Source organism: Calidris pugnax, unplaced genomic scaffold (genome assembly GCF_001431845.1).
Source record: "Calidris pugnax isolate Ruff unplaced genomic scaffold, ASM143184v1 scaffold129, whole genome shotgun sequence".
NCBI classification, from domain to species: Eukaryota; Metazoa; Chordata; class Aves; order Charadriiformes; family Scolopacidae; genus Calidris; species Calidris pugnax.
Genome location: NW_015090856.1, coordinates 1124659 through 1147218, shown reverse-complemented (window position 1 = coordinate 1147218; position 22560 = coordinate 1124659). Strand labels below are relative to the sequence as shown.

Below are 22560 nucleotides of genomic sequence, written 5' to 3'. Positions count from 1 at the left end.
ATCCTGGGAGTTTATTTTGGTGAAGTCAGATAAAATGGTCTGCAAATAGGAAGCCTTCTTCAGACCATCAAATACTGTTTTAAAATGTCCACAGTTCAAAATTAAGTCAGAAACTGGATGGAATGGTCTGTTTGTTACAAGGCAGTCGCCAGGCCAAGAATTAACTGTGAAACTCTGTATGAGAGCACAGGAGGGTCTGTCTTGACTGGCAGTCTGTTCAACCTGTTGTTTTGCTCCAGATAATCTATTTTCTTTTTACTTCTGATGAAATGAATATAACTTTTTTAACAGTTTTACCTTTTGGGAATAGTGTGGATTTTTCTAAAGAGAAGTAGCACCACTTGCCATATTTATTACAGCAAAACTCTGCACCAGTTTGGGGAACTGCGGAGCTGCCCGGTCCCTGATGGGCAGAGTTGTCTGTGAACTGCTCACAGCTGTTGGGAATGAAATCTGTCCCTGTTGTCCCAACAAGCCTTATATTTAATCAAATCCTGTTTAAAATCACACTTTTCCATATACTGAGGACACAGCAAAAGTTTTATTTATTCCCTGTTTGTACTCCTCACAATAGAAAAAGATAACGCAGCCAACATTTGTTTTAGAACATCTTGAAGTGTCAGTGTAATTAGTGAATTACTGCAGCTCCTCCTTTGCATTACTTTAAATACTTACTGTGTCTTCCCATTTCCCAAATGGTAACGTGTTCAAGTAACACAGTGTGTTGAAATCGTGGTCAGTGCCACACACCAAAACCCAATATTGCTGTTTTTAACCTGTAACAGTTATTCTTGAGAAGCCCATCCGGATTCCAAGGTTTCTGTCTGTCAAGGCTTCCCATGTGTTAAAAGGATTTTTAAACAAGGTAAGTGACAGTCTCTTATTTTTAGCATCTAAGATCTGGAAGTCAGAGCTTCCTGTTGAAAGCAATACAGTTAAGAAGTTAATCTGCTTACTATTAAGAAAATCTATAAAACCTTGGTATCCTCTATGTTAAAAAAACCCACTTCTTAGTTGCTAATTTACCGGGGGAATTCCACAGCACAGGCTTGATTTCCAAGCCTGCACCTAATGGACAAAAATAACTGTTGGCTCATTTATCAACTCTTCTCTGTAACAGTTACTACTTATTTAATTAAGCTGATTGAATCGGTAGAACCATTATAATTTTTAATGGAGAAAAGGATATCAATTATACATTACTAAATAAATCTAGATATTATTTTTTTAATTCTAAGAAGCTATAATCGGTAGAACCATTATAATTTTTAATGGAAAAAAGGATATCAATTATACATTACTAGATAAATCCAGATATTATTTTTTTTAATTCTAAGAAGCTGCAAAATATTTTAAAATGAAATTTCAAGCAAACTCAATGAAAAAAGGAGGAAAATCCCGGGATAGCCACACTGTGGGGCTGAGTGGCAGCGTGGGTGGCCATGGGGTGTGCAGGGGGGGTTTCTGATGGTCACCGACTGTGACTGGCTCCGGGTGTGTAACGAGGGTTTGTGTGTGTCCTGCAGGATCCCAAGGAAAGGCTCGGGTGTCAGCCCCAGACGGGATTCGCCGATATCAAGTCTCACACGTTTTTCCGCAGCATAGACTGGGACCTGGTACAGACCGTTACTTCTCTTCATACGGGTTCAAAAGGAACAGACTCCTGTGGTTTATTAATTGTGTGTGTGTGGAACAACCCCATGAAAAGCAGCAAAATGCAGTTCCAGAAACGTGAAAGCTATTTTGCTTTCGCCAAGTGACAAAACATCATGAAAACAAACTTTTATTTCATGACCAAAAAAAATCTGGCTTGCTTCCGAACTGTAGGAACGGTTATGACTTGTGAGGATAGATTTTGAAACACATGAATTTTAGAGAACATCTTAAAAAGACCATATTAAACCATTCTTGATGGTCACTTCATATAGTCCTATTAGTAAATATTTCAAGCTCCATGGAAAAGGCAGCGTGGGGGAGCATGGGCAGGCTCTGGGAGTGCATTTCCAGAACTTCATTTCTCTGCCTTGGCCGGGGTGAGGAGGTGATGAACCAGCCCGTGGGCTCAGTTAAAGGGTCGTGAAACCAGTTCAGATACACCCATGGAAGGTGAGGTGCTTCAGACACAGGAAGCCTTCATAGACTACAAAAAACCCCCAAACCCTGAATTTACAAATTATATAATTTTTGAAATGAGGAGGATTATTCAGGCAGGTGAGGGGGTTTAGTAAGGAGTAGGCGTGAGTAGGATCAGGTCCTTTTTTTAAGGATGAGGCTCGAAAGCAGCGTGGTTATTTAAAACCGTTCTCTGATTGTTATTTTCAGGTTTTGTTTATTACTGCTGGCGTGAGGGAAGTTTTCAGCTCCCAGCGGAGTACATCGCCTGCATTTCAGTGCTTTTGGAGGCATAAAATTTTATTGAAATTGTAGGGTTTTTAAACGCTTCTGTTACTTGGCAATTGTGCCTACTTCTGTCTTCATCCTAGAAAACCATCACAGAGACGACGCTGTTGTGTTTACTGACACTCGAGCAATAAAACAATTAAGTCAGGAATCCTGCTTTGTCAGCATTACGTTATTTTTTATAATACCTAGTTGAAGAGTGAAAAAATGTGCCCATAATATTATCTTGGGGGTAGGGAGCGTGCAGGGAGCGTGGCGACAGGCGGGAGCGGTGCCTGTAACAACATGGGAGAGGGTCAGAGGAGAGACAGCAGCGTGAGGAGAGTCTGAGCCTGGAGGCCCCCCCTTCAGAGCTTCCCTGGTCACGTTCTGCAGAGAAGACCTTGTTCACTGCACAAGGAGCCCATGTTTTACAGTACTTACAAAATATCTGTTTAAAAAATAATGGCAATATTTAGGTGGTTGTCTGCTCTGCCTTGATACCATTAGGACAGTGCTGTTCAGGAGGATCTGACATGTCGGATACCTTTTAAGCTAAATGTCTAATGAGAGCGTTGGGAAATATATTTGGGAGACAATAAAAAAATATATGGAAAGGTTTTTTAATCATTCAAATTTTCTTTGAAATGCAGGTGATGAGTAGAAAAGATTTTGACTTAAAAGCTTTTCCAAATCTTTTCAAGTTGAAACGCAAGGGAACAAGAGTCTAATGCTGACTGAAGTTGGGTGTTTTTCTGTATGAGGCTTGAGTTAAATGGAAAAAGAAATAATGGTAAAGTGAGCACATATACCATAAAGGTTTTTTTTTCCTAGTGTTAGTCATAGGAGGTGTTTGTGGCAGAGCCAAGAACATTCTCAATTACTCGCTCTGCATCCAGGGTGGCTGGGCAGCAGTTGGGGAAGTACCAAGACAACCTTTCTGTGATTATTTCAGTACATGAAGTCTATTCTTATCCCAGTGCCTGGTTTTACAGTACTTATCCATTATATACTGAAAAATGAACCCCAAAGCCGTGACTACTGTTAGCTGTGTGCAGGAGCAGAAAGGTTTTTCCTAGAGCTGTAAAAACGCATTGTTTTCACTCATTTTCTCACCATAAAGACTGCGTGTTCCCCATGTGGTTTATTTCGAGTGCTTTTATGCTTTACTGATTCTAACAGAAAAGAGGCAGCCTCGTGTCTAACGTCTCGTTGGATGCCTTGCTGTTGCAATGTTACTGCAACTGACTCACAGTGACAATCTCACCACCCCACTTCCATTCTGAAATATTCATTTTGCTGGTTTCTTCCATCCTGCTGCGCTTGGTTGGGAGGAGCTCACTTTGTCTTCCCTACAGCTTCCTTTGGTGAGGCTTTCTGAGCCCCGGGAGCTGACGGGCTGGTGATGTACAGACACTCACTACCCTGTTACGGTTTCCTGATCTCCTCACGCCTCCATTTGTACCCATCGTGCTCTTGTCTTAAGCCTGGAATGCCTGATTATTTTTGTTTGGTGATTGATCCCCTTTTTTGTTACTCTGTGCTGAGGATAATGAGATGTTCTGGCCTGAAACTGGGTTTCCTGCCCCTGTTGGTAACACAAGTAACTCATCTTGGGCAGTGGTAACTACACTCATTTACGTGATGCTTACCTGTTGCTTTTAAGTCAGATTATGGAGATTGTAGCTTTGGCTTTTTTTTTTAACTGAATATAACTTTTAGAATTAGAATGTTAGTGTCTCTGCTACTGCCAGTTTGACTGCATCACAGAGTTTTGCCTCCACTGCCGTGGTGGTAAGACCTTTGGGTTAAAGGTTAATACAAGTAAGTTACTTACGCCGTATAAACTGGCAGTTAATCTGCCCTAAATTTCCCTTCCTGCTAAATATAACCAGTAGCTTTTCCCCTACTTGTACTTGTACTCCTTCATTCCTAAATAGCAGGGGCTTTTTTACAGCCTTACGTCCTTTACAGCTCTATAGAATGTTAAACTCGAAATCTGAGTCTTAAGATCTAAGTTGCAGTTTTTTTTTCCTTGTGACCCGTGATAAATCTCCTTGAATCACACACAAATGCTGTTCCTCAGGAAGAAAAGTAACTCCGTTGGGGTGACTCTCCTATTGCAGCAAATAAGCATCTCTGGGGGGATTTTTTGAGTCCTGAGTGTAATCTGCCGAGTTAGAGAAAACTTAAATGGCTGAATTATTTATGGACTGCTATTTTTAAATGCAGAGCACTAATTACATTGGTGTCTGATGCCTGTAATGTATATCACTGAGGTATTTTGACATTTCTCTCCAATGGCATTTAATGAGGCTGAATTTGTAGAGTTCTTCTCTTAATTATTACAGAAAATGTTACTATAGTAACTTATTTCTGGTTTGAGTATGCAATCTTGTTATTTGTGGAAAGTTTGGCTTTTATTGTTAGTATTGTTTTGGAACACACAGGGGCCTTCTCTTTTTTTCCTGTGAACATTTGTGGAAAGTTTGGCTTTTATTGTTAGTATTGTTTTGGAACACACAGGGGCTTTCTCTTTCTTCCTGTGAAACTGACCTGTAAAATATATCAAATTTAGAATTTTGGAGCCAATACAGTTTGTATAAACTTCTGTTTTAAGTCAGAAAAACCTACTGTTTACGTTTTGAGTGATTTTTACCTTGAAAGTGACAACAGTTTATATACAGTCCATCAGAATGACCAGCAAGATTAAGAAAAATCTTATGTCAGATGGTAGTGAAAGGATTTTTCTGGGAGATGTAAAATTTGCCCGTTTCACTTGGCATGTTTGGGGAGAGCACACGTGAATGACACACGGAGTCGATGGCTCCAGTCCATTGCTGTTACTGGTGAGGAGAGGCACAGAGGCCTCTGCTGAATGTAGCTGAATTTCTGAAGTGAGAGGGGAAATGCATTCCCTGTAGCTGGAGAACCGTCCTCACAAGGTGATTAATGAGATTGAAAACGTTCAGTGTCAGTTGGATACGGCTAAGGAGTATGAAGGAGCTGCAGAACTTTAAGAGAATCTGCAGGCTGTGGTGGTGAAGATCCCTCTTTTCAGTTCTAGAGCTCATCTATGTTGTCCTTAGGGGATTAATATCAATATTTGATATTTTAATTTTTCCCTTCTCCCACTATTTTTTCTCCTTAGCTGGAAAAGAAGCAAACAACCCCTCCCTTTCAACCTCAGATCACAGATGACTATGGTCTGGATAACTTCGACACACAGTTCACCAGCGAACCCGTGCAGCTAACCCCGGACGATGAGTATGGGCTGGGTTTTTTTTACATATATCATCAGCAGCCCTTTCTGACAGCAAAATATGTATTATTTGTAAATTGCTATTACAAAATATCTGTCATTTATTATATGCTGCTTTTTGGGGCCTCTAAGTAAGCATGTTGTGGAACTAGAAGGGCACAAGAAACTTCTTACCAGTTATTTCAAAATTTCCAGTCATATTGGTTTAGATATTGGGATAAAACATTAGTGTTAAGGATTTGTATGTTCAGAGACTTATCTTTTTCCCGTTGTTGCTTCTGTACAACTTCATACACATACATTTCTGCAAGGAATTTTGTTATTATTTGAAGAATAAATGCAGCAACAAAAATAGTATGTGCAATTGATAAAACTAAAGCAAAGTTTCTCTTTGTGTTTCAGAGATATAATAAAGCGGATAGATCAGTCAGAATTTGAAGGATTTGAATACATTAACCCATTGTTGCTGTCAACAGAAGAAACAGTATGAAGGAATGACATCTTCGTTGTGGACAATGTGAATGACCTTTAAATTTACCCTTAACTACAGTATATGCATGCGAGGCTGGGGAACTGTAAGATTTTGGATGGAGACCAATGATTTAAAAAAAAAAAAATTGCTGCTGAAAATCAAAGAAGAGAAATAATGATTTTGGTGGGTGTCTTCTGCCACTTAGTGATTCGTAAGTTCTGGGCACTGACACAACTGGCTTCATTAATGAAGGAATTTGCATTTTGTGCCTGTTTCATGAAGGATTGAAACGTTCATTGCATCCCTGGAAAAGGAGACTCTGAACGACTTTGAGAACTACACACTTTCTACAAACATTTGATGCAATGAGCTACCAATTGAAGAATATTACAGTGTAACATCCTGAAGAATAAAATATATTACGGTGGTGTTGAAGCTTATTTTTGATGCCTTTTTTCACAAGTGGTACCTGTCTAAATGTCTCAGATATATTTAAAAGGAGTTGTGTTTTATTAGCAATCAAAACATAAATTTGGGTACAAGATTTAAGTGCCTAAATGGACAAACTACATTGAAGAATTATTACATATTTGGAACATTCTTAAACCTGGTAAGTTCTGCTTGTTAATATTAAGTAACCATTTGCATACGAAACGTACAGTTCAGAGCTGCAGCCTAATGTTCGTTTGCATCTTTATAGAATTTGGAATGCAGAGTGACTCAGCAATATTAATTCCAAATTAGAATTTACAGTATCAATTTCGAAATCTGTTGTTTTAAACTCCAAATTTACCAAAATGTATAGATTGAAGAAAACTAAATTTGCACACAGAGGATTTCTGAATATACTTAAGCAGTGCCTACACCTACAGTGATGTTGTGTTGTATATTAGATTTTTGAAAAGTATTTTTATCAACAATACAAATATTCAGAAATAGAGCAAAAGCATAATAAAGCATAGCCTTAAAGTTTAAATAGCGAATCTAGAATAACCATGATATAAAATACAGTTTCCTGATAAAGCACACCTCCTACTTATGATAAACTGTCTGCTTACAATTACTCAGTGTGTATTAATAACTAATCATTCTACATAAGAGAATGGGATGTTTTGGTAAAATGATTTGCATCAAAGTAGTAAACTTTTTTTCATGGAAGAAAAATGAAATACCTAAGAAATAGGATAAAGCGCACGATAACTATCAAATCCCTTCTCATGGAAAGGGGGGTGGGAGGGGGGTGTCGGGGCCGGGGAAGGGTGTGTGTAACGTCGCAAACACAACTTCCCAGCTGGGGACAGCTCCTGTGGCTGCATTTGAGGATGAGTCATTGCGTTGCTACTGCCCCTTCAGCTGCCTGGGCAGAGACCCCCCACCTCCGGCCCCCACAGCACCACAGGCAGGGGCCCTTGGCTGGATTTTGGTTGAACTCTACTGGGGGGGGCTGTAGAAATTGGGGGTGGGATGGGGAGGGAGGGCGGAAATCATGCGGGAAGGAAAAAAGGAGAAACCCTGTGCCATGACATCTCACCTGATTTGGTGTAAAATGCAGGATAAATTGCAACGCTTTCACTTTCTTTACATTAACATATGGTTTTCTCAGGGTACAGCATTGCATTAGGTGCTGAACATGACATCTTTCGGATTCACATCCAAGTCATGAGGTGCTAGGACGAGACTGCCAAAACATTGTTTAAAACTTTCAATTAATCATTGATTAACAATCTACACGGTGTATCCCCTCATTAGCCACAATTATGCAGACCTGTGGTTAGTTAGTTATATTAATCCCATTCAGATTTAAGTTGTGGGTTTCTCTCCGTTGGACTGTAGCTTTTCATATTAAGCAAAATGTGTTTTAATCAGCACTAAATAATTTAACCAGTAAGAAGTATTTGCCTCAAATGCCTGGACTTTAGATACTTTATTATCTACTAAAGGAAACATTTACATTTTAAATGTAATCTGACATTTTTTAATTACTCCTTTTTTTTTCCCTTCTCCCTGGCAGTTCCTTTGTTTATCCTGAATAATTTTTCTTTCAGTGTTTCCAGCTCCCCTGGTAATAAACTAATTAATAGTTATCAGAGTGACTGCAGGCAGCTCCTGAATGGAAATACGACAGATTAAGCTGTCCTTTGACACGCCAGGGCATAGGACTCGAAAATGGAAATATTAAACCTATGGGTTGGGGGTTTTTTTTAACCTTTTTTCTAGGTTTCAGAACACTTTGGGAGGGAGGGAAGGAAGAACAGAAAGACACATTTGCTAAACAAACATTGTAAAGACTACTTGATTTTATTTAAAAATTTACAGGCATTTACAATGTTGCTGTGTTGCCAAATAGTTTGCTGGATACAAGTTTGGTTGCTCATGTGCAAGTGTTTGAATAATGTTCTGTTCATGATGAAGGGGAAATTTTTTATATAAAGTACTTGTTTTATAAATAAAAGAAAATGAAGGATGTAATTAAATGTGTGGTTTGGAAAAAAAAATCCTAATATATTACAAATGGATCTGGTAATGATATATAGTTGTCTTATTTGAAATAGTAAATGAAAATTCTAGCTAATTTAATGATTGTAAAACAGTAAATATGTTCTTGTAGTTTTGTATAATTAATTAGTTGGGATCTTTGCTGACCAGTTTTAATTGTGCAGAAGATGGTATACTAATCCATAACAGCTAAGATCATTTATATTCTTGCACATCTATTAAAGACTTTAATGAAAAAGTTAATAGACTGTTATTATTTATCAGTAAATTGAGTTATGTCCAACTTGCACTTTTTAAAGAGACTCCATTGTAAATTAAATCTATAGGATTCTTCCTGTGTTTTGCTACCGTATTCTGTGTTTATTCTCTATCTCTGGATCACACCCAAACTCTGTGTTTTTGAGGGCCAGGGCACAGGTTTGTTGAGATGAACAGACTTGAGTATCTGGATGGGTTTTTGTCTGAGCTGCACTCTTCTTCCCTGTCTGTGGAGGTAGTTGTGATCAAAGTAACTGGAATGGGTGCAGTTGTGCTACTCCTGCATACAGCCCTTTGAGAAGGAACTAATTAGAGCTGTGAGGCTGTGATGGGAGGCACGGTGTGCTGCCTGCATAGGATAAATCCCCTGTGCAGTAAACAATTAACTGTACTGGGGGAAATGAACAACTTACTCTAGTTTATTTCATCCCTTTTGTTGTTACTAAACCATTACTAAATGTCATTTTTCTGTTATTCATGGAAAAGGTTGTTTTTCTTAAGCTTACAGATGTTTACCTGTTACTATTAAGAAGTTACCAAAATAGTAGATGAGTCCTCTGAATACCTTCAGCCAAAATTAATTCTCAGGTGTCCTTTTATTCTCAAAGATCGGTGGCTTCTAAGAGGCAGGGCTGGGACTGGTACAAAAAGTGGCTGTTTTGGCTGACCAACTATATTAAACTTGTGAAACTGGCAAGAGAAATGTTCTGCTGTTAATTAGTTGAGACTAGTCATGTTTATCAAGTGGATGCTGACTTAAACCTACAAAGTAAGGTTATGAATTTAGCAGTGTTCCTTCAGAAAGAGAAAAAAAAAAACCCACACCCATTATTTGGCCTGGGTTGTGTTTTCTTTTAATGTAGATATACTCACAGATCAACTGTACAATCACACAAGTTCTTAGCATTTTTCATTATTTTAATATCTAGGCTTCACGGTTGTTCAGCACTAAAACTAGTTTATGTGCCTTTGAGAGGATTTCAAATAAAAAATGCCGAGGCAGGTGGCAGTTGACTTACTACTGAGTTATTGGTTTGTGGTCCTTAAGAAAGTTTGAGACAAGAACGTGCTTCCCTGGCACATTTTTCCTTGGAGAAAGTTCATCCTTGGCCTTGTTCCTTTGCTCTTCGTTCTTCTGGATTTACCACATCACATCATCTGCACTTTCAGACAGGCATCTGGCCAGGTGGCCATCAATGTCCAGTTGTGACAGCCTGCAAATACAGACAATTTGTTCACTGAGAAACAAAACCAAATCCTATTTACACTGTCCTTTACCTTCACTCCCTCATTTCCTAATCAATTACAGAAGTGTTACAGTAGCATAGTAAGTCTCATTTAATTGTTCTAATCAGGGCTTGCGTAAGGAAAACCAGCTTCCTTCAGTCTTGCCCAGACTTTGAGTGCTAAATCGAAAATTAAGAGCAGAGTTGCTCAGCCAAAGGCATCCAGCACTTGCTGAACAGGTTGTGATGTTCAGATCTTGAAGAGAAAGTGACAGGTATAAGATTAATCCAGCCAGCCCTAAACTTAGCTTTTAGCTATCCAGAATGCTGCACTGGAATGGTTTTTGGATTATGATACAAATATTGCAAAAAAGTCTTTAAAAATGCTAATTCTGCATATACTAGCACGGTCTGCCAGAGGGCTCAAACTCAAGCTTCCTTTTTGAAACAGTATAATCCAGTAATCATGAACTTCTAAACAGAAGTATTAATTCTAACATTCAGAATTACTTTACAGTAGAATTTTTTCTAATATTTTGTATATAGAGAATGCATCCAGAACCATTTTGGGGTTTGTATACTGTGAAGTTATTAAAAATGACTAATCCATTAAAATGAATCAGACACATTGGACAACTGTCAAGAGTTGAAGATCCTCCACTCTGATTTTCAGTCGTCGTCTTGCAGCTTTCAGTTCCAGGTACGCTCCCAAGAGGCTTCTCTTCCGCAGGCACAGATCTGGCCTCACCAAATGAAATAGTCCCTTGATGTGTTTTTATTTGAAGCTCTTCCCTATAATCTTCTTTTCTGTTTTCCCTGTTCTGTTCCATCCCTCTGCAGAGCTGTTGGAAGCTAAAAGCTTCTGCAGAGCTTTGGGACAATCCCAAGGGGTGTGTAGAACTGTGTTGAGTGAGTTTACATGATTTAGGGCTTATATCCAATTTTGAAATACCTTTCGTGTCTCCCCCAACCATGTATACTGTGAAGTTATTAAAAATGACTAAATAAATACTTACGTTCCATTAAAATGAATCAGACACATTGGACAACTGTCAAGAGTTGAAGATCCTCCACTCTGATTTTCAGTCGTCGTCTTGCAGCTTTCAGTTCCAGGTACGCTCCCAAGAGGCTTCTCTTCCGCAGGCACAGATCTGGCCTCACCAAATGAAATAGTCCCTTGATGTGTTTTTATTTGAAGCTCTTCCCTATAATCTTCTTTTCTGTTTTCCCTGTTCTGTTCCATCCCTCTGCAGAGCTGTTGGAAGCTAAAAGCTTCTGCAGAGCTTTGGGACAATCCCAAGGGGTGTGTAGAACTGTGTTGAGTGAGTTTACACGATTTAGGGCTTATATCCAATTTTGAAATGCCTTTCATGTCTCCCCCAACCGTATTTTTGATGTGATCTGTAGTAGTTCCACAGCATGTTTTCTCAGCTGTAGAAGGTAAACCTTTCAGTGTATCAGTGCATTCAGTGTATGATGCTTGGCCCCGTCCTTGCTGTAGATGGTCGGTCTGGCTCTGTGTCAGCTGATGGGAGCTAAGATCCTTTGGCTCTAAGTATTTTTCTTTGGGAAAAGATGGGAACGATACCCACTGAAAGTCTTTCATTCCAATTGTAAACACTTCCTGTTTTCGTGGACTCTCTTCCTCTGAACTCTGTGACACACACACACAATATCTTCAAACAATCAATACATAAAACCAAGGCCGAACATATTACAAATACCAAGAAGGCTAAACTACACTGAAGAAAAGAACATTTTATTTACATCCATCTGCAGCACTTGGAAAGCAATTAAGAACTTCCTGGAGTTTATGCAGTGTGTGTCTCCCATTAACATTTCTAAACTGATACAGTGGGGTACTCTCTTAATATGTCCCAATAGAGACCAAAGATGAAAAAAACCCAACCTGCTGCTGTTCAGGGAGAAAAAAAAAATCTTCTTTAGAAGGACTGTGGTTTTTGTGTTATGATATTGCCCAGCGCTATCAGAGCAATGTAATGGTCGTTACTGTGTAATTAACTCTTCTGGTGCAGTTTGCCTTTTCCAGTTTCATCCCGTTAGGGAGATGCTGGTGCACATGAGCAGTCAGTATATGTACACACCTTACCTCTTCCCAGCAAAACGTTCTAAAGCATTTGCCAGACTGCAAAAAAAGCCCTTAGTAGTTCTCCTTACTACCTGCCACACAATGGCAGGTCACACCACCATATGTAAAGACTAAAGAGCCAACCCTACATCTATTTAAAAACTATTTCAGACTATTCCCCTTTTAACATCATCATTCAGGCTGTTGCTATTGTAAGGAGTACACAAAGTGCAGACCAGAAGGATGCAGCACACTACCTTCCCAAAGAACTCCGGAAAACTGGGCACTGTTTGCCAATTTGTGCATTGTAAATCTTGACTGATGGTTTTCAGTAACAAAATCCATGGTTTTTCACATTCATGTAAGTCGTCTTTTTCAAACCAGGAACAACTGCCAGCCGATACCCTGCACGAGAGACAGTCCGATAGTGTGAGTGGGTGGGAGAGATGGAAGAAAATACTCTGCAATGCTATTAGTTTGTCCCTTAATTAATTTGATTTACATGATCTGCAACATTGATCTTTAAAAGAACAAGTAGCTATCGTTAACTGTGATTTATCAAAGTAAAAGTTTTAAAACTAAAAACTTCCAACACCTGATAGCACATCACCCTTCAGTCCAATTCAATGGCTAAGTGTGGTGACCCCTTTCCGTTTGTGAACAGCTAAGCACAAGGTAGGGATTTTATGACTGAAAATAAGTATAACTTTTCCATTCATACAACACAGAATTCCATTCTTACCTATTTTCTTTTGATCAAGTAGCACTGTATATGTTAAACCAAAAATAGTATTTGAGAACTTTGCCATGTCAAACCACAAAGGGACACGTGAAAAGCATTTGTCAGTAGCTGCAAGTATGCAAATGCAGATGTTTGATTTTAAAAGAGAGGCAAGACAGCCTGTGGAGGAAAAAAGATTTACCTGTTTATAATACTATTTGTTTACGAAGTGAACCTTCATCTAGCCTTCAGCAAGATTTTTCTAGAGCGTAGAGACATTATTTAGCCTATAAACTAATTTTTGCAGTCTGCCATGACTTAACTCATAGAGCTATCAAAAAATTATCCAATTTTTAAAAAGAATATCTAAAAGCCTTGCTTTCTGCCTGTAACAAGTGAGATGCAGGTATTTATTACTGTCTGCACTTCCAAGTGAAACAATTATCCATTAAAATGAATCAGACACATTGGACAACTGTCAAGAGTTGAAGATCCTCCACTCTGATTTTCAGTCGTCGTCTTGCAGCTTTCAGTTCCAGGTACGCTCCCAAGAGGCTTCTCTTCCGCAGGCACAGATCTGGCCTCACCAAATGAAATAGTCCCTTGATGTGTTTTTATTTGAAGCTCTTCCCTATAATCTTCTTTTCTGTTTTCCCTGTTCTGTTCCATCCCTCTGCAGAGCTGTTGGAAGCTAAAAGCTTCTGCAGAGCTTTGGGACAATCCCAAGGGGTGTGTAGAACTGTGTTGAGTGAGTTTACACGATTTAGGGCTTATATCCAATTTTGAAATTCCTTTCGTGTCTCCCCCAACCATATTTTTGATGTGATCTGTAGTAGTTCCACAGCATGTTTTCTCAGCTGTAGAAGGTAAACTTTTCAGTGTATCAGTGCATTCAGTGTATGATGCTTGGCCCCGTCCTTGCTGTAGATGGTCGGTCTGGCTCTGTGTCAGCTGATGGGAGCTAAGATCCTTTGGCTCTAAGTATTTTTCTTTGGGAAAAGATGGGAACGATACCCACTGAAAGTCTTTCATTCCAATTGTAAACACTTCCTGTTTTCGTGGACTCTCTTCCTCTGAACTCTGTGACACACACACACAATATCTTCAAACAATCAATACATAAAACCAAGGCCGAACATATTACAAATACCAAGAAGGCTAAACTACACTGAAGAAAAGAACATTTTATTTACATCCATCTGCAGCACTTGGAAAGCAATTAAGAACTTCCTGGAGTTTATGCAGTGTGTGTCTCCCATTAACATTTCTAAACTGATACAGTGGGGTACTCTCTTAATATGTCCCAATAGAGACCAAAGATGAAAAAAACCCAACCTGCTGCTGTTCAGGGAGAAAAAAAAAATCTTCTTTAGAAGGACTGTGGTTTTTGTGTTATGATATTGCCCAGCGCTATCAGAGCAATGTAATGGTCGTTACTGTGTAATTAACTCTTCTGGTGCAGTTTGCCTTTTCCAGTTTCATCCCGTTAGGGAGATGCTGGTGCACATGAGCAGTCAGTATATGTACACACCTTACCTCTTCCCAGCAAAACGTTCTAAAGCATTTGCCAGACTGCAAAAAAAGCCCTTAGTAGTTCTCCTTACTACCTGCCACACAATGGCAGGTCACACCACCGTATGTAAAGACTAAAGAGCCAACCCTACATCTATTTAAAAACTATTTCAGACTGTTTTCCCCTTTTAACATCATCATTCAGGCTGTCACTATTGTAAGGAGTACACAAAGTGCAGACCAGAAGGACGCAGCACACTACCTTCCCAAAGAACTCCGGAAAACTGGGCACTGTTTGCCAATTTGTGCATTGTAAATCTTGACTGATGGTTTTCAGTAACAAAATCCATGGTTTTTCACACTCATTTAAATCTTCTTTTTCAAACCAGGAACAACTGCCAGCCGATACCCTGCACGAGAGACAGTCCGATAGTGTGAGTGGGTGGGAGAGATGGAAGAAAATACTCTGCAATGCTATTAGTTTGTCCCTTAATTAATTTGATTTACATGATCTGCAACATTGATCTTTAAAAGAACAAGTAGCTATCGTTAACTGTGATTTATCAAAGTAAAAGTTTTAAAACTAAAAACTTCCAACACCTGATAGCACATCACCCTTCAGTCCAATTCAATGGCTAAGTGTGGTGACCCCTTTCCGTTTGTGAACAGCTAAGCACAAGGTAGGGATTTTATGACTGAAAATAAGTATAACTTTTCCATTCATACAACACAGAACTCCATTCTTACCTATTTTCTTTTGATCAAGTAGCACTGTATATGTTAAACCAAAAATAGTATTTGAGAACTTTGCCATGTCAAACCACAAAGGGACACGTGAAAAGCATTTGTCAGTAGCTGCAAGTATGCAAATGCAGATGTTTGATTTTAAAAGAGAGGCAAGACAGCCTGTGGAGGAAAAAATATTTACCTGTTTATAATACTATTTGTTTACGAAGTGAACCTTCATCTAGCCTTCAGCAAGATTTTTCTAGAGCACAGAGACATTATTTAGCCTATAACCTAATTTTTGCTGTCTGCCATGACTTAACATAACTCATAGAGCTATCAAAAAATTATCCAATTTTTAATAAGAGTATCTAAAAGCCTTGCTTTCTCCCTGTAACAAGTGAGATGCAGGTATTTATTACTGTCTGCACTTCCAAGTGAAACAATTAGCTGTAGCCACTGTTTTTTCTTCTCAAATACTGAACTTGACACCTGCTGAGCACAGAAATCATTGAAGTGTTTGCACTGAGGATGGGAATTGCATTGCTGCACTGAGAAGAAACTAGAGACAAGTCTTACAAGCTCTCAAGAAATTGAGTGATCAGCCTTTTGATGCCTGTTTTTGGAAGGGGCACGGGTTTTAGGGCATGCTCACTCATCCTAACAGGCCAAAATAAGAACTGGACCACTCTCTGCCTCATCACCCCGCCTTTCTTCAATCCTCCCTCACTCGAGGGCTGGAAAAAACAGGAATGATTTCTGGTCTCATGACCCTTACTCAGAAGAAAGAAAACTTAATTTTCATATGTTAACATTTCTCTTGGGTCCTGTCCTTGACGGTGCTGTTCTGTGCCCAAGAACATGCAGAAGGCACAGGGCCTGGTACACTTTATTTTGCGGTTAGTTTCTCCATTTCTTAAAGGCACTACGGGTAGTGTTTTATGAAGAAGCCTTTAACACAACGTGCAACAGGTGCGGCTACGAAATATTTCAGGTGCGTTTGAGGACCCAGCTGCACCTTCACGGCCCGGAAACCCGACGGAGGGCACGGCGCTCCCTTCTCTGACGGGAGCGTCTGCGGCCCGGCCCGGCCCGACCCTCCGGCCTCCAGCGGCCGCGCAGGCCCCGGCGGGGGAGCTGAGGGCGATGGCGGCTGAGGCGGAGCTACTCCCGGCCCCTCCGCAGGAGCCCCTTCCCCGACCCGGCCCGGACTCACCGGCGCCGGCGGGGGGACTCCCGGCCAGGGCTGATCTCCCGGCTGCAGGCTGGCGGCGCCTTCCTGGGCTTGAGGCGCAGCTTGGCGGCTCCTTCCTGAGACATGGCTGAGGCGCGGGGCCCGCCCGGACCGGCCTTCTACAGCCCGGCGAGGGGCGGCGCCGCCTCAGAGCTCCCCCTCGCCTCACCGGCGGACGGCGCTGGCGTCCGCGGCCGAGCAGCTCTTCTTCCTCCTCCTCCCGCTCTTCTTCCTCCTCCTCCCGACTGGCTCGCTGCCTCTGGGCGGGCGGGCCGGCCGCGGCACCGCTACCTCCCGCTCCGCCCTCCGAGCCGCCCTGACTGAAGGGCGCGGGGGGCGGGCAGCCGCTGCCTGAGGGGAAAGCCCGCCTTTTTTTCCTGAGGCAAAACCCAGTCTTCTCCTGAGGGAACGCCCGCCCTTATCATGAGGAGAAGCCCGCCCTTTTTTTCCTGAGGGAAAGCCAACCCTTCTCCTGAGGAGAAGACCACCTTTTTCAAGAGAAGCCCACCCTTTTTTCCTGAGGGAAAGCCATACCTTCTCCTGAGGAGAAGACCACCCTTTTCAAGAGAAGCCCACCCTTTTTCCCTGAGGGAAAGCCATACCTTCTCCTGAGGAGAAGACCACCCTTTTCATGCGAAGCCCGCCCTTTTTTCCTGAGGAAAAGCCATCCCTTCTCCTGAGGAGAAGTCCACCCTTTTCATGCGAAGCCTGCCCTTTTTTCCTGAGGGAAAGCCCTCCCTTCTCCTGAGGCGGAGCCCGCCCTTTTTCTGAGGAAAGCCCCGCCCTTCTCCGCACGCTGAGCTCGACGGGGCTTGTAGTACCCTCAGCTGCTGAGTGGCTGCCTGCCGCCAAACTCGACCTTTTAGTATTACTTTAACTCCTTAAACTTTATGTATTTGTAGCATTTTGGTGTATGTGGGGCATGGATGCGGAGCGGCCGTCGCGGCAACGCAGTGTGGCCCGTTTGTGTGGGCTCACAGCAGTTTATCGGGTTGTCCTCAGGCTGGGCCCGTGGGTGAAGAGAGAATGTTCTGGGCTTTGCCCTGAGGGGAATAAGATGGCGGTGGGCTCAGGGCTGCCTGCCATGCAGCCAGTGTGTTTTGTACCGGTACCGAGGATCTGTTTGCTGCAGTGTAAAGCCGAAGCCAAAGATTGTTGGTCCAAATGGTAAAGTAGGTTGGGAGTGCAGGTCTGATCTAATTTCTCTTTTGGGAAAGAATCTGTTGAAGTGGTGCACTTTTTTGGCAGGGATGTCCTGGGGTGCGTTGAAATAAAGCTCTTGGTAGAGCAGAGCCATCACTGGTAGTTTTTGAAATGGATAGACACACTGACCAGGCTGCAGCTTTTTCAAAAACAGACATAATAGAGAAATGATGACAGACTCTTCAAAATTCTCCAGTAGTTAGATAAAAGGAGAAAGTAACTCCACTGATTAAATTCTTCACAATTGATACGAGAATAATTGCACAAGGGAATGAAAAATTCTGTTTGATAACAGGTGTTTGTGAGGAAAAGCAGGTACAGAGTGCTCTTTTTCATAAAACCAATTTATTATTGGTACAAGATGAATCCAAGTTCAAGTTCCTTTTCTATAACTGCACTTCTGCAGCACTGAATATCTTGTGCACTGTTTCATCCTTGGACTCCCTCCTCAGACTAACAAGGTGTCAGTATTGACTGCAGCACTGTATTAAAAGTTATGCCTGGGAATTACTGTGTTGGGCACACACACCCCCAAAAATGTATTAAGTAGCAGTTGACTTGAGTTTTTACATGTCTTGAACAGATGTGAACCAGGAAGTAGGAATAGATTGGTAGATTTCACCTGAGAAGAGACAGGTACAGCCAGCCACCTCCAGCTGTGTTATAGGCTGAAGATGATTCAGTTAGAGAGCAGCCAGCGATCTGGGAGGCTCGGTGCAGCTTACAGCTTTCCTGTGTTAACTCGGGTAATTTGTGTTTCTGTGAGTCCATATCTGTAGTGAGATAATGTCTTTTACTCTTTGTGATAGCTAACTTTATAACATTAAGAGAGCGTTAATGGGTTTCCTTTTTGTGTAGGAGTGAGGATAAAAATCTTAGAAGTATAAAGTGTTTGGTTGCTAATGGGAACTGTGTACATTTCTACCCAAGATAGCCCATCTGAAAAATAATAATAAAAAAAATCCTAATAGTCATACTAGAGTTTCTGCTATGTGATAGGCAGACTAAAATGAAATTGACATTCAGAAATTGAAATTCAGAAATTGAAAAGTACTTCATTTTGGGTTTTTTACTTGCCAATCTAAATGTCTGCTGTGAATTATAAGACACAGCACTGGTTATCACCACTTGGCGGCAGCAAACAATATAAAAACCTTGCTTTTAAGAAATCTGAGGGGCAGTGAAAGCCATTAGCTTGAGCTAATGTCTGCAGGCCTCTGTACATATTTCTAGGTATATCTACGTTAATGATTGTTTATGCCACAGGATTTCTTTTTCTGTTCCTGTGATGTTTGGGTTAGTGTTTTACATATCTTGTGACCCCTGGGATACTACTTTAACTATCTTCTCCTCCTAAATCATGCATTGTACCAACAGATTTATTTTGTTAGATATGACTTCTGAAACAGCAATCAGAAGTGTAGTCTGTTTTTTGTGCTGAAGGTGTTGCTGTGTGGTACTGTTAGTACTGTGAGTCATGCATTATAGCATTTGCAAAAGCTTTATTATGGGTGAGCATAAAAAATGGTTGTTGTGCAGTAAGGGCCACAAATGAAAGACTATAATAAAAGGAACAGTGGAAATTATTACTGCAGCTGCTGATTGTAAAAAGCAAAAGGGAAAAACCTTGCTTCTGTAGCAAGTATAGCTTGTAGGTGGTTTTGTATTTTGTGGATTTAACTGAAAACTTGGTGCTGTAAGATTCTTTTTTCATTGTTATCTGTTTAATGCATACCCATTATACCCTATGAGGGCAAGCATGTCAGTGGGTGTTTTCATTCTTGTTCTATCTGCTTCTGTAACTACCTGTAGATTTGAAACTATCATTCTAGAAATCTTTGTCACAGAATCACAGAATGGCTGGGGTTGGAGGGGACCTTCAGAGATTATCTAGTCCAACCCCCTGCCAGAGCAGATTCACCTAGAACGGGTTGGACAGGAGCGCATCCAGGCAGGTTTTGAATATCTCCAGAGATGGAGACTCCACAGCCTTGTCTATTATATGTACTTAGTATTTTTCATCTGCATCTTTCCAGAATTAATTATGTACTTACAGCATGAAGTGTAGAATAGGATCTGCTCTTGGTTCTGACATGTTGCACAAGATCATATAGAATGGTATCTGCTCTTTCCTCCACTGGCACGGAAATCCTATTACTTCTTGCTTGACTTTGGGTGTCGCATAATTTAATAATGAGAGTGTTTTGTGATCTTAGAAAAAAGTTCTCGTAGAAATGCAAAGAGCAGTCTTTATCATCAGCAGCCTTGACTGGATTTGAGCCAGTGGTCAAGGGATTTGAGCTTTTGGAAGTAGAATGCTCCTACAGATTATCTTTAGGGATTTCCTTGTAAATGGAGTGCCAGCATGTGTAGTTATCTATTCCCTGTAGAGTCTCATCAAGCTGCACACGCTTAATCTTTACTTACATGGTCCCTGATTCTTGCTGTAAAGTGGGCCTCAGTTTTAACTTTTGCTCTCAGGAAGAAGGGGCTATTATAACAAATTCTAATCCTTTCGCAATTCCACAATCGCTAAAGCCTACAAATTGCCTGCCAAACAAACCAAGTGATCTTTTCCTGGGCTGAGGGAAAGAGGAGAGTGTAAAACGCAGGTGCCAGCATTTGCTGGGGAAGAACTGGTACATTATCAACTAATCCGCCTTCTGCTATTTCTGATTTCCTACCCAACAGCTGCAACATTGAATGAGAGCTTCTGCATTTGGGAAGAATTAGAAAGCCTGGTAATGCAGGGTCTCTATTACAGATACAACAGCTCACAGACAGGGAGGAGATTTTTGCTGCCGGTGTAGAATTTGGAGTGCTAGGCATTTTATAGCCTGGAAAAATTGTAATTTTCAGCTGTTGTTATGGAGTAATCGATGAAGAAGAGGTGCCATAGTTTCTGCTAGGTTTCTCTCAGAGCCTGATGCAATTGCATGCATGAGCTGTTATTTTTTTTGAATGTACCACTTTGAGGCTAAAACATATACAGCTTTTAGTAAAACTCTTTTTGATGGTAACTGATGCTCGCAGATTTAGTCCTTCTGAAATATCTTTGGTTCTGTAGTGATAGCTCTTGTATCAGATAAGAATGTACAGAATAAATTGTGCCCTGCTAGAAAATTGAAACGTTACTATGTTTTAATTATTTTATCTAATCAGTGCTTGCTTTAGGAGTATATGTTGATAATTTTTTGTCCTTGTCAAATAGTCTGTGACTTCACTCAGGGATCAGCACGTCCATTCTGCTAAATGTCATGAGTGGAAGTTCCTGCACCAAAAGGACTCTGCCCTATCTCCTCGACAGCCTAGTGGCAGCAAATGGAGCACTGGAAAGAGTAGCTCAGTCCTATTGGCTCACTCAGTGTAATCACTGTAGTGAAATGGGAACGTCTGACTATTTTCATCAACATAATGTATTACAATTTGAGCCACAAAATTACGAAAGCTGTGTAAGGCTTCCTTTAGCATAGTCAGGAGAATGAAGATGACATGCAGTTTCAGTTTGAGAAGTGCAGGCTCATTGATGTTTCCAGAGAAAGTCAGTTGAGTGGAGATGGTTTTGCAGGCTCATCCTAATTTTAGTTGTAGGTGACATAGTCTTTTTAGTGAAAAGTCATTGCCTTTGCAGCCTGCTTCCTCTGGTAGCTTACCAGAGCCTGAATTTGTCAATGATGTGCAAAGTCCAGTGCACAGCTCATATTTTCAATTCAGCCTTCCATTTTCAAATATGAGGACAGATCAGTACCTGTGTAGCTGTATATGGAAATGCCAAGATGAGAAGACCTAAAAAGAGGACTAGGGAGACTGGCATGGCATTTGTGGGTACCAGGTTGCCAAGGAGGCATATTGTATTGAAACAGTTGCCTGGGAAACATTTAAAAATACACTGAATGGAAAAACATATGTGATGTGCCCACAAGTGTTCTGTGTGAATGAAATGCCATGGCTGATGATGGCACCAAGAGACTGTTACTATTACATGGAAAGATGCTGCAGATGATGGATTCGGGTTTTTTTATTTTGTGGTTTGGGTTTTTTTTTTTACTATCTGCACCCGTGTTTGTAGGAGGTGCACCAAAGGAATATTGTTTTGCTCCTGGCCAATGTATTAAATGTAGAGAAAGCAGTACATGCAGTCAGCAGCAGTTGGAGATCATAAGAGTAATTTGGCTTCATTTAGGCAACCGAAACCAATGGACAAGAGGCCTGCACAATTGCCCCTCAGAAGGAACAGCAGCACTGGTGAAAGTCCTACAGTATAAAGACAAATGATTCTCCGACCATTACCACTTTAATTTGTGCTAAGATTGTATTTGGAGGCTCTGACATCATTACAATAGGACTTACATTATATGTAAACATCATATAAAATGCAAAGAGCTTATGATCAAAGCAGGTTGGAAAGTGTATATGAAAAAGTCTCTCGATGACGTAATTTTTCTGTTTAGGGCACTGAAATAGAGGGAGACGTTTTCAGAAGATAGCCCAACTGCTCTCGTTCGTCCTCAGATCAGACCCAATTACTGAGAGAAGAACATTTTTTCCTGTGCTGCCAGGAAATGAAGGACCTGGCATCTGTAATCTATGGTGTCCTGCCTTGGACAAAAACGTTAATCTGCTAGTAATTTCCAGATACTAAAATGCATCTCTCCTTCACTGAGAGTGAGTGGTAAGTGTGAGACTTGTTAGGATTATAATCTCCCTGCCTAATCCTCCTTTGGAGATTTAGAAACAAATATTTTACTCTTGATTTGCTAGAGGCTTAAGAAACCTGTGTGGGAGCCAGCAGATTTAGCTTGGTCCAGCCTTTATGTGGTACAGACTGAGACAGTAAATTTGTTGGAGGAGAGACGCAGTGGAGCGGAGTTCATTTGCTAAGAAGGAAGGTCTAGAAGCCTTTTTGTTAGTAGCAGCTCTGCAAGGATGAGTTGCCTTATAGGGAGAAGGCCCCAGGGGCTTAGCTTCTTAAAGATGTTGTC

The 22560-nt window shown here is 40.9% G+C and overlaps 3 protein-coding genes across 7 annotated transcripts in view; 1 reads left to right on the top strand and 2 right to left on the bottom strand.

Moving 5' to 3' along the window:
• The window catches only part of PRKCZ (protein kinase C, zeta), a 56132-nt gene extending 47285 nt beyond the window's left edge, over window positions 1-8847 (top strand). For all 5 annotated transcript variants that reach the window (XM_014943905.1, XM_014943906.1, XM_014943904.1 and 2 more), the window contains 4 exons: window positions 786-865; window positions 1527-1616; window positions 5531-5646; window positions 6044-8847. In XM_014943905.1, the coding sequence (XP_014799391.1) occupies window positions 786-865; window positions 1527-1616; window positions 5531-5646; window positions 6044-6131 (374 nt within the window). In that variant the 3' untranslated portion in view covers window positions 6132-8847. The remainder of the gene's footprint in view (window positions 1-785; window positions 866-1526; window positions 1617-5530; window positions 5647-6043) is intronic.
• On the bottom strand, window positions 8378-12543 carry FAAP20 (Fanconi anemia core complex associated protein 20). Its single transcript, XM_014943909.1, has 3 exons — window positions 12440-12543; window positions 11110-11747; window positions 8378-10081 (listed from the first exon to the last, which is right to left on the bottom strand). Exons 2-3 carry the CDS (start codon window positions 11697-11699, stop codon window positions 10009-10011), a joined length of 663 nt encoding a protein of 220 aa, XP_014799395.1. The 5' UTR covers window positions 11700-11747; window positions 12440-12543; the 3' UTR covers window positions 8378-10008.
• An 801-nt stretch (window positions 12544-13344) lies between these two features.
• On the bottom strand, window positions 13345-16943 carry LOC106889125. The gene is made up of 3 exons (XM_014943877.1): window positions 16358-16943; window positions 14678-14825; window positions 13345-13983 (listed from the first exon to the last, which is right to left on the bottom strand). The coding sequence occupies exons 1-3, from the start codon at window positions 16459-16461 to the stop codon at window positions 13345-13347; spliced, it is 891 nt and encodes a 296-aa protein (XP_014799363.1). The 5' UTR covers window positions 16462-16943.
• Window positions 16944-22560: the final 5617 nt, after the last annotated feature.